This window comes from Cuculus canorus, chromosome 3, assembly GCF_017976375.1.
Source record: "Cuculus canorus isolate bCucCan1 chromosome 3, bCucCan1.pri, whole genome shotgun sequence".
NCBI classification, from domain to species: domain Eukaryota; kingdom Metazoa; phylum Chordata; class Aves; order Cuculiformes; family Cuculidae; genus Cuculus; species Cuculus canorus.
In genome coordinates this window covers 9,901,218-9,913,416 of record NC_071403.1, presented here as the reverse complement: position 1 = coordinate 9,913,416, position 12,199 = coordinate 9,901,218, and the positions used below count along the sequence as shown (strand labels likewise).

Sequence of the window (12,199 nt, the reverse complement as noted above, 5' to 3'; positions counted from 1 at the left end):
ACTTGAAAGAACACAGGCGGTATGTCTCTTGTTGATTTTCTAGATTGATTGATTTCAACTGAAAAAAGTACTTTCTTTCTTTTTTTTTTTTTTATTAAGCTGAAAGAATTTGCCAACTTTGATTTTGATATTTGGAGGAAAAAATACATGCGCTGGATGAACCATAAGAAGTCTCGTGTGATGGATTTCTTTAGGAGGATTGATAAAGATCAGGATGGAAAGATAACAAGGCAGGAATTTATCGATGGAATTCTTTCATCAAGTAAGCTTTTAAAATTATCTTAATGTTGAACTTCGAACAAACATCTCTTGAAGTCTTCTTGTCGATGTAGTGTAACGTATGTGCTTTATTGTATTAGAATGTCACAGATTTCCCTTTTGAAGTCATTAATTTAAACTGTAATTATTTTTACTTGTAAAAAGCATTTCTGAATTCTGTAAACTCTTTCTGTTTCTTTTACATTGTGAATCAGATTACAAATGTCACATTTATCCTCTTACCTAATTAATCATTTACTGGTTTACTGTACTGGGATTGTCATTTCTGCAGCCACGTTTCATTAATTATTCAGAATAGTAAAATGTACCTTATGAAACCTATAGATAATTTTCAAAATCGGTTCATAAGATCACATGACTTTTTTTTAAAGAACTTACATGGAATAGAAGGAAACCACGTAATTTCTTAAACCGGCATTTCCATGAACCATGACCATGTTCATATACCTGTATAATAAGGATCAAAATGTCAAGCAAGGGACTTGTAGCTTTCCTGAGGGGTTAATATTTCTTAGGTATGCCCAGTGGCTGGTAACATAAACCTTCCACACTATGTCTGTGTGTGATGACATTTCCCTTTAGCAACTGACACTTATCAGATAAGGGCCTTCTACTTAAAATAATCCTTTATCTTCACATCATGGAGACTGCTTTAAATGAATTGACAAACGTTCATGAAAAGCCCTGTTACCACCAAGAGGTTAAATAGCTTACTTGTTTAACTAATTCAGTGTCAACTTGTTACAGCTGCTAAATACACATGATGCAATCCCTGTTCACCATCTTTAAATTCTCTTTGATCATTTCGTAGAGAATCTCTGGATGTGATAATATTCTGCTGCTGCAAACTTGATCTAAAGAAGCATTTCATGAAACAATGTGCATGTTTCTGCAGCGGGAAGGCCTGGCATTCCAGTTTTAATTAGCAGTGAAATTCTTGTTTGACCTTTCCTCACTAACAATTTATCTTGTTAGTCTGTGGTATTTTATGCACTTGGAAGGTCAAAATGTTAAAAAAAAAAAAAATACAAATACGGTTTAATCTGTGCCCTTCTGTGTCTCTCTTCAAGCCACACTATGATATTAATTTTAATCCAATATGTTAAGAGACCTAGATTGATTTTTCAGGAAGATTCCTTCAGTCTTTTGACTGTGATTGCTTTTTTTGATAAGTGCCTACGAAACTTTTAATATTTGTGATAAAACCTTCCATTGTAATGAGACTGAAATGCCAAAAGCTTCGCTTTCTTTTGTTATCTTCGCCTTACAGAATTCCCAACAAGCCGACTTGAAATGAGTGCTGTTGCAGACATTTTTGATAGAGATGGTGATGGATATATTGACTATTACGAATTTGTAGCAGCTCTTCATCCCAACAAGGATGCATACAAGCCTCTCACAGATGCTGACAAAATTGAAGATGAGGTACATTCTCTGCTTTCTTAGACTGCATTATGTTATACGGTGGTCACATTCTTGAATAGTTATTTTCATACCTATATAATCGAAAGTTTATCAGTTACACAGATCTTTAGAAATGTGATATTAGCAGTAAAGTAATTATCCAGTTGTGGTTTTTTTGCAGGTTACAAGGCAGGTGGCTAAGTGTAAATGTGCAAAACGGTTTCAAGTGGAGCAGATTGGGGATAACAAGTACAGGGTAAGTCTCCTAAGGATCTTCTTAGTTCTTTCAGCTTAAAAATTCTTTATATGACGTGGTTTATGCAAGGAATTAGGCTATATTAATTTACAGGAATTTTGTCTGGCAAAGATATGTTTTCTTACTTTAAGCTTGTCTGAATTTACTTTTTATTCTGTTAGAACATACAGGCTAAAAATATGGGAAATTGCTGCTGCTTATATTTATTTTTGCTGAAACTACTTAAAATATTTTCTGCGAATGGGAATTTTTAAAAGCTAACTGCATGAATAGGTACACACACATGCATATGTACATACAACAGCTCCTTAAAAGCCAATCATTTTCCCTGGATACCCAAAGTGTTTGAACTGTAGCTAATTTTTCATTCATTTCATAAAGGCAGTGACTAATATTTTCCTGCGGTTTTGTGTCGTACTTCAAAAATCTTTTACCGAAGTGTATTCAATCACTTTTATCCTCCCTTGTCATTTTATTGGAGCACACCATTCCTTCCGAAGAAATAGAAGAAATGTGTTAATTATCTGCAGGATGATTTTAGATCACAGAAGAATAAATTATCACATTGTAGAGAAAGATCTGCTACCCCTAGATTCAATAACCAGAAAAATTTCAGATGAAACACACAATATTTGGCTAAGAGAGATTACTAAATACTTATAGATTATTTTAAAAGACTACAGAAACAGCAATGGGAAGGAAAGAAAGGCCTTGAATATGTTCCAATATTCGGTCTCTGGATGGCTGGCTACCTGCTCATCTCCGAAGTAGATACTTTATTTACAATGTCTAATGTGTTAGTTTGCGTGTGTTCTAGAGTCATGTAGAGAATTTCCTGTAAACTAATCGTGTCTTTCTTCCATTTTTCATTTCTTATCAGTTCTTCCTGGGAAATCAGGTATAAACTAGTGGAATGTGTTATGAAGTTTCTTTGTTTTCTTTTTTTTTCTTCTTTTTTTTTCTTTTTTCCCCCCTAACGCATAGTGGTTTAAAGCTTGCAATGGTCAGTCTTCTTGCCATCCTTTCATCTTCAGCTAATTCATTGCTGGTCGGCTGTGATATTTCTTTAAATGCTATGGAGCATTCCTTGTCTCAGGATCCATCCTCTTCAATCCCTCACCTGCTTTCCTTGGCCATTTTCTTCATTAAGGAGATTACTTTTAAAGGAACCAGATAATGGACAGGACCAATTTCCCATAGTAAAAAATCTTGAGCACTTAAATCACAATTTTACAATTACTATTATTTAATCAGTTTTACAGCGGAATGCTTCAAAATTCTGTCTTGTATTTTTTAGGCTATCAAATTAAAGGATAATCACAGTAAACAAATCCTAATGTCACGTCGCTTACTTATTGCAAATTAGGTGAAAAATACTTTCATTCTTAGGGGAAAGAAGTATCCTCCTAATGCAATCAAGAGGACTAAGAACCTAGCGGGTTGTTTTTGTTTTATCTACTAACACAGTGAATCATGAAATAAATATTTTGGAAATAGACAAAATAAACTCCCTGTTCCAGTTTAGACTATTCCCTCACTCCAAGCATTTTCAAAGAGCTGTGGCAAGTCTGTAATGCATTGAAGCTGCTTTTGAAAATGCTTTGTGTTAGCTGGGTCGTCAGCGAGTCGTGCTGCAGTGGCACCGTTGGGTGGAACGGGGAGGAAATGCTAACCAGTGCTCACTTAGGCTTGTGGTACACACTGACACTCAGCTTCCTGCAGTATTAAATCACGCTTGCCTGGTAAGAATGGAAGTACCTCACACAAACCAGATACTGGATAACTTTAGTAGCTTATTCATCCTTTTACAAAGGCATTAGTATGTGTAATTCATTCTGGGCCTGCTAGTGTTAATAGCTGTTGCTGTTTTAAATCTAGAGATGTTGAAAATGTAGCTGCATTTTTATTTACTGGCAAAGCTTTTTAAGTATAGAAGAAAGCACAAAGAGCAGCGGATAATCTTGCCACATGCCTCAAGCAATATATCTAAGTAATAATTCAAAACGTTTTCCACATATAGAACAAACCTCTATTTGAAAAGACTATTTGAAATTATGATAATCCTCTTATCTGCTATCTGTACTCTCAGATCTGGGGAAAACAGTAATTTTTTGAAAGCATCTAATTTACTGGTGCAGAAGAGCGTCGTAGTAAAGAGCACCTACAGCAAGTTGGCTGAGGCTTCTCTAGTGACAGTGATGTTATATGGCTGTTGTCCAGAATAGACCTTTTTGCAGCTTAAAGACTTTGTTTTTATCCCAGTGTTTTTGCCTCTGATTATATGAAAAGAACGCTAAATATTGTTCGAGGAAAGTTGGTATCCAGGCTATTTTAAGAAGGAAATGGACTGAATTACTGTTAGGAAAAAATGCTCTGATAGGTACCTGCATTATTCTCCAGAAGCCTCGTTGTCTGAATTAACCACAGCCTGGGCAGTTTCCGAAGTGTGTCTGACCCTTGGTATAGTTACCTAATGGAGTTTAACTGAAGAATTAAACTGGGACGGGGAGGGGAAAAATAAATAATAAAAAAAAAAAAAGAACCAAGATCTTGAGAGCCTCTAGAAAAAATTCTCCTTAGAAACAAGCTAATGAAAATAAACTGCATCGATTTGGACGCCCTTTCTCTTTTTAACTTTGATCTACATATGTAAAATGGTCCTTTGTTCAGCACATATTGAACACATTATTAAAAGCCCTTACAAATAACGCTTATGTGAATGTTCTTAGTTAGAACCGAAAAATTTATTATTAAATTAAATGGCAAGCTTTTGCTTTTGTCTGGTTCCTAAAAGTAATATTCCTTTAAACTTATTCTCCCTTCTTGGCTTAAGTAGTACCAAAGAATTAAAGTCATTTAACACGTAGGGAGCACGTTTGTGTGGTTTACATTTAAAACATTGCTGTCCCCTCACCGGAGCAAGTAGGTACAGTTGAGTTATGGCCAACCTTCTCCAAGGGTCAGAGATTGTCCAAGAGAGGCATATTTGGCTCCTGTTGGTTTCAGTGAGTGCTCTGCATGTTTGTGTGTAAGAACACTACGCTTGGCCTGATGATCTGATATAAAATAAATATTGTAGTGGCATTGGCTAGAAAGTACTGAATTCTTCTGGTTACTTTTCATGAGATAGTGGAGTCAACATTTTGGTCATGTTTTCTTTGATCTGGATTTGAATGGAATTACTGCATACAGGTTTTGTTATACAGATTTCAAGAGGCCCGCTGGCCATCAGCCCAAAGAAAGAACGGGCTAATACAGGAGTTAGTATAAAGGGGTTCCTGTGCATCTCTGAATTGTGAAGAATCTCATTTTTAGATAGAGGAGTGACAGTTTGTAACAAAGGACAATAATGATAGCGATCGATCATTCATTGCCGCTTTAATGTTCCCTTCTCCACATGCACCTTCCATGTAGGTGAGCAGTGTCAATGCTATACCTGAAAATATCCCTATGAATGAATCAATTAATGAACTCATAATGCATTGAATTTCCAGCCCACATACTGATCATTTAAAGCGATGCTGCCTTCCTTTCAGCTGACATAATTAAAACCTAGACTGTTGCAGAGGAGTTTACTTGAGATTTTAACAGTGGAATAATGCAAATAGGTCTTCATTAATTTGCACAAATGCAGACTGTAACTAATTAAATAATGTGTTACTAATCTTCCTTCCTTTATGAGCACAGACGTTTGAGAATCAAGCATAAAATTAAACCTGAGTTTCTTTCTTACCGTTCTGCCATCTCCTTTGGATTAATGCAGCGGCATCCGATTTGAAATCTTAACAGCTTTAATAATCTGCATAAATAAATATGATTTTTTAGCATTTACTAATAATTAAATTTCAAACCAAATTTTTTGAAGCATCTGATTTTTGACCTGTCAGCATTGAACGGCGTCTGAATGAATGAGAAACTCAGACTGTTGTTTGATTTTTATTACAGTTTGGTGACTCTCAACAACTGCGCCTTGTTCGTATCCTAAGAAGTACAGTCATGGTTCGTGTTGGAGGTGGCTGGATGGCACTCGATGAGTTCTTAGTGAAAAACGATCCTTGCAGGGGTATGTAACACAGCTGTTAAAATGGACATGCAGATAGTTATTTGGATGCAGTCACCGTTCATTGTCTCAAGGTGGAGATTGAATTGTATAAATTACCAGTTCTGTAAACATCATCTCACTAAATGTCACATAACAATCTGTTTTTGTAAACTTTAAAACCCATGGTTAAGGTTCTCTTCACTTGCGCTAGTGTATGTCTAGAATAACTGTGGTGTTTTCTGAGCTGTTCCTCCAGCATTAGAGTGGTGTAATTAAGAGTTGAACTTAGCCCAGGTAGAGTTTATGGCATGCAAGATGCTTGTATGATTTGGCAGAAATAGCACACTGAAATGTCCAATAAAACCTTCTCTGCAAGAGAGAAGTTTTAGGGCAATAGATCAAAATAAAGGAATTAAATTGAAGAGTAACAACAAGAATGAAAAAAAAAAACCCAACTTCTCTGGCCAGTGGTTGCACCCAAGCTTTCAGGCTCTGACTTTTCATTGGCATCTTCCCCAGAACCACTTTATAGAGCCCTTAGCCTTGTATCAAGCAAGTGGAAAATGTTCTGGTCAGGAGAACTTTGTGCTGCAGTGAAGCAAGGAGTGTTCTATTACCATGCCCTCCAGGCCGTTGTATCCAATGCATTGTTTTATCAGTACACAGCAATGCAACATCATCTTAGTTCGTCAGAAAGACTGCTTCTGTAGTGGGAAAGTAGGCTCCGTCTGACGCTGTTCTTGGGGAAGCAGCTGGAGATAGGGAAGAAGCCATTTGTGAACAGGGTGGCAGAGATACAAGTCAAATAATAGCCAGAGTAGTAAAATTATAGAGAGTATTAATATAATAATTGCTGTGTCCAGAGTGAATGAGCATTATGTAACTAGATAACTATGTCCTTTTAGTGATCAGTTTTAAATGTATTGCATTTTATCTCTCAGGGGTTCTATAGAATTATAATCAATATTGTAATTGTGTGAGAATAGCACAGAGAAGTCCTGGAGAGGCAAGTGAACTCATGAAGACAGAGACATCAACTGTCCTGCTGACACTACTGTCATGTCATCTGTCTCTAGCACAGTGACTAGGGTTTCTGAGCAATCCGATACAGACCTTGAGAGGATGGACAGCTTGTATTTGTAGCAATTGTCGTGCTGAGATAAAGATGGTAAAAATGCAAAAGAAGCGACCACAGAACACCATAAGGGCCAACAGAGTGTGCCACTAAGGCCTACAAACCTTTGTGTATAGGCTTAAAAGGTACACATAAAGCTTCTCATCATAGTAAAATAAAAGAGCTGTCAACTGTGTGGTGTTAGATTTCTGTGAGTTTTTGAGCAGTATTAAGTAGTAGTCCTGGCTATCAATATATTGCATATATAATTATTAAATAAATTTAATAGCAATAATGCATTCATTGTGGTTCAGCCACAGGCTTAACTCTAGCACCTGATTCTGGACCTGCTACTATGGCAGAGTGATTTATGCCTGCAGAGCCATCCTTGTTTTTGAGCTTTTTGTTCCTATTCCTCAAAGGAGCAGGGTCGCAGGTAATGAGTTGTGCCTCAAAATTTCTGAGGAGTTAACTTAGTTAGCTTTGATGTATCCCAAAGATTTGTCTCGGACCTATTGACAGGTAGGCTGTTGTAATTCTTACTTGGGTTGACTCGGACAGATAAAATATTTAATAGCTATTTAATTAGTTTATTGGAATTTCTTATTACTTTCTTTAGATCAAAAGTCCTTTGGAACTTTATCTCCTCTTCTTTAATAAACCTTATATTCTGTGTATCTTTATAGTACTTGCTACAGTACTTTACCCCTTTTTCATGGGCATTACATGAGCAGATGAGTAAGGCATCATAGTGTGTCTAAAGGAATACTGATCTCTATAACTTCATCCAGACACTGGCCTTTGTGCATTAGTACCTAATCCTGGTTTTGCTGAACTCAGTGACGCAAAGTAGTTGTTGATGTTAGCGCAGCAGGTTCAGACTTTTCTTCAAGCACTTCACCTAGCAAATCTGCTTTTCCACCAAGGGCTTCTTGTGTATTCGGATAAATCACGTTTCAAAGAACTGTTCCATAAACAACTTTGAAAGTATTGGGCCTAGTCATATAGGATGGTTTTAGGTTATATTACTTCTTTATGTCAGCAGATAAATACCATTGTTACACAAGTATACTTAGATAGACTCAACTGCAGTCCTGAGCGCTATTTTCTTTTGCCTGGGAGACCTTTGACAACTCACCTCAGAGCACTTAGAGACAGCTTTTGCTCTGAGTCCTGTCTTTTGACCTGGTGCTCCAAGTCTCTTGCGTATGCAGCTGCTGTACTTGATTTCTTCTCCTGCTAACGATTTTCTTTAATGTGACCCATGTCCTGTGTCATTTTTTCTAGTTCATCATCACGGGAGTAAAATGTTACGTTCGGAATCAAACTCTTCAATTACCACTCAGCCTACTATAGGTTGGCAAACCCCTCTCTTTGTCTCCTTCTCCTCCTCTTCTCCTCTCTCTTCATTTCCCTCCCACTTTATTAATATATATACTTTTAACAATATGCTTCACCCATCACATTTAGCTTAATGTGTTCCTACATGGGCTGGTGCTTGGCAAGCTAATTTTTTTTGACACGCTTGAAGAGTGTTTCAGAAACAATTGTCATTCACCTTGACACAGTTAAATTCTAACATGTCTTGCATCGACTCTTGCAGAACATTCTTTCATGTGTGTGTTTGTATGTGTGTGAGTGCTTAGCCACCGACTACCTCATCATAGTTTGGATTTTATGTTCATCATTGCATGTTGCCATAACTCCACAGTTTTGAATAAATATATTTGCTGCTTTCCTGTAATTTGTACCTAGCAATTTCTTCTGGAACACCCAAGCAAGTATTATTTATTACGAGTAGCTGTAGAGTTAGCAAAACTGCTCATCAGGTTGTGTCTCTGTATTAATAGTTGATTGATTAACAGCGATTTAGCACATTGTGCATTCCATTATCACGCTGACTTCCTTTGACAGTGGTTCATTCCTGCTGGCATAAAGTATTAGAACAAGTGAGTTCTGCACTTAACTCTTCTGTGTCCAAAATAAATGCATTACATAGTGATGCATTTTATTTATTGTTAAAATGTGTTGGAGTTGGCATGGCAAAAATGACAATAAAAAGCCTTGTGACAGTTTTCGTATCTGACTAAATGAACGCTTTTCTTTGCTGCAGCTAAAGGGAGGACAAATGTGGAGCTGCGTGAAAAGTTCATATTGGCAGATGGTGCCAGTCAGAGCATGGCAGCTTTCCGACCGAGGGGCCGTAGATCACGACCCTCTTCCAGAGGTGCTTCTCCCAACAGATCTACTTCTCTGTCAAGTCAAGCTGGCCAGGCAGCTGCCCCGCAAGCGGTTGCTACAAGTACGCCAAAGGTAAGGAGAAACATACAACACTGCACTGGGCAACTAATGGAATATAAATCATTGGTGTATTTTCCCCTTGTTCCAACAATATCGGTGCTCTCCCTAGCTGATAGGGAAGAAATATCTCAATTTTATTTCATAGTCTGGGGAGATCCGAGAAATCTTTTCAGCATACTTCCTCTATTGTTTGTTTGCAACAAGGGAAAAGAAGAATTCCTTACACTGAAGGTGCCATATGAGCTAACTAATAGTTTGGGAATTGCTCTGAAACAGCAATGAACCTTTCCATTTCATTTACAAAATAAGCTCTGCCATCTCTTTGTTTCAGAACATTTTTCATCAACTCTTTCTGCTTAGTTTTTATTTCTACTTTGAAATTTGATCTCCCTGTGAAAGCCCGGATATCATTCTCCATGATATTGGTTTTCATCTACTGTCCTTCATATTTTGATTTACCGTTGTTTCATACAGACACCCCATCATTTAACACGCAACTATGGTAAACCATGGTTGACAAACAGCAAAACGTCAACTCCTCCTAAACCACCAGAATCCTCAGACTATCAAGGGTCGTCTACAGAGGTACAGTAAGGACAGAGATTCTAATCTAATGACCTTCCTTCACTAAAACTGCCACTTCACTAACAGCCGCTAGAGTTTCAGTGCTTCAGAACTGCAACATCCTTTGTATGTTAATGCATTGTCTTTATTTTAGACATCTGTCAAATTATTTCTTTCTTTGTTTTTCTGTCGTTCTATTTGTTACCGGTTTTGACTCTTAGGAAAACTCAGGCTCAGTGAATTTATTTTAAAGTGCAAATGATTAATAAATCATAACAGCGTGCAACGGACTGGATGAGCGACTGTGAAAAGTACCATTTTATTTTAATAAAGTGATCTATATGTTTTGCAGGTTTCTTTCCTAAAATTGTTTACTTTGAGTTCATAATGTGCTGTAATATTCATGAACTGCAGGAATGAGATTAATGAATTATGATCTCAAGTGCAAAGCCACTAAATAAAGAAATTCCCAATCGCTGTGAAGATGGTGGCACATAGACTGACTGTGAATATAAATCTTTCCAACAACTGAAAGTTTTGTTTTGGGGGGTAACGACTAATTGCTGCTCTAATAAGACAGCTGGTTGATGTGACTTAACAGGAAACAAGCTTTGGTCTTATTTACAGCCCATGAGTTAGGTTGAAACTGCAAGCATAGCAATTAAGATTGTGCAGCAATCAAGCTGTATGACCAAAATTTGAATGGGCTTGAAGCCAAAGTGTCTCCTCTAATTTCATTATAGTCAGTGAAAAGGTTGCAACCTGGATCAGGCTGCAAGTTGACTTGTCACTGACAGGTTTTCTCTTGCCCTGGGTTAGTCAGAGGGCTCGGTGAGGGGAAGCTTGTGCTACCATAACCTGTTTGTATCTGCTTTTCACATACCTGCACTTCGATGCCTGTTGCAATTCATGTGAAACCTAAGCTTGCATGACCTCGGTGTGGCTTTGCTCAAAGATGCATAACGAACTTCTCACTCCTTCCTTCTGTGCAAGTGGGTGTGTTACTCATGCACGCTGCAAGCGTGTATGTGTATACAGCACTTCAAGCACACGGGGCTGTTGCTTAGAATGATTAACAGTAGCACAAAGTAGAGTCAGTTGTCCATTTCCAGTACAATCCTGTATTTTCTTCCATCTCTTAGCTGGTAAATGTATTGTAAGATTAATTGATGGTATTGTAAAGGCTTTATTGACACAGGAAGGTGTTGTTTTCATTGAATTACAATGGCATTGATTTCAAGTGGGAGCACTGTATTTCTCGCCTGCTTTTACAATTGACAGTAGTTGCAGTCAGTTTATTTTATGTAAGCCGCTATGATTTAAGATCATGAATGGAACAGGTGCAGTTGGGATAGGTTGTAGTGAATTTCTAAGGTATTCTGCAGCATTTTCTTCCCAAGAAGAGTATATGTAGACTACATTTGGGTTTAGGGCTAAACTGAAGAACAAGCATGATCTCTTTTTCCTTCTTGTACCAGTGATTCTATTCCGAATCTTGCCCAAAGTGCAGCAGCCTCAGTGAGGGTACTGGAAAGCGTTCCCTTGCTCTTTATACTCCCAAGCAGTCTCTGTATTGCAGAGATTTCCAAGGTGTGGCTGGCTGGATGTTAAGCACTTGTATTTGGCTTTGAAGTGAGTTTAACATTGTCACCAATCCTGTCAGAGCAGGCAGCAGATTGTTCTATAGCATCTCAGTGCTTTTCTTCAAATCTGCTAGTAGTGGTGTGAGCTGGCAGCTGCCAGGCAGGTGTTTGCCAGACCTCCGCTTGGTTCTTAGCCCCAGGCAGCTCCCAGCACGCTCCTCTGGATCTTGGGTTTCAGTACCTAATTCTCCTCCACCGTTGCATGGGTATCAGAGGCACAAAATGAAGGATCCTAGGATCCAGGCCACTCAATGTGTCCTATTCATCACTGCAGTGTTTGTTCTTATTGTAGGATATTTACGTAGTATTTTTGTCTTGATTAGATGAATATGAATACTGTAGTTTTCCTCTTATTTGCGTACGCCTCCTCTCTAGTATGTTACATGCATTTTGAGATGTGAGGGTTTATTATTGGTTTTGAAAGAAATCTTCCCATTTGAGGCAGGTGGAAATAAAACAAGTCTCGATTTACAGAAATGCAAAAGCAGGCAGAGTAAGACTATGGAGTAGAGACATTTAAGTCAATATATTGCCAACAAGATCTTTTAACATTAATCCTATGTCTCCTTTTTCTGCTTTCTTCTAGCAAAAGGTTT

At 37.7% G+C, this 12,199-nt stretch overlaps 1 protein-coding gene across 1 annotated transcript in view; it reads left to right on the top strand.

Moving 5' to 3' along the window:
• The window catches only part of LOC104065316 (dystonin), a 320,467-nt gene that overhangs the window by 304,432 nt on the left and 3,836 nt on the right, over positions 1-12,199 (top strand). The window contains 6 exon segments of the mRNA XM_054061292.1: positions 100-262; positions 1,550-1,704; positions 1,865-1,939; positions 5,885-6,002; positions 9,209-9,408; positions 9,871-9,981. Coding sequence (XP_053917267.1) covers positions 100-262; positions 1,550-1,704; positions 1,865-1,939; positions 5,885-6,002; positions 9,209-9,408; positions 9,871-9,981 — 822 coding nt within the window.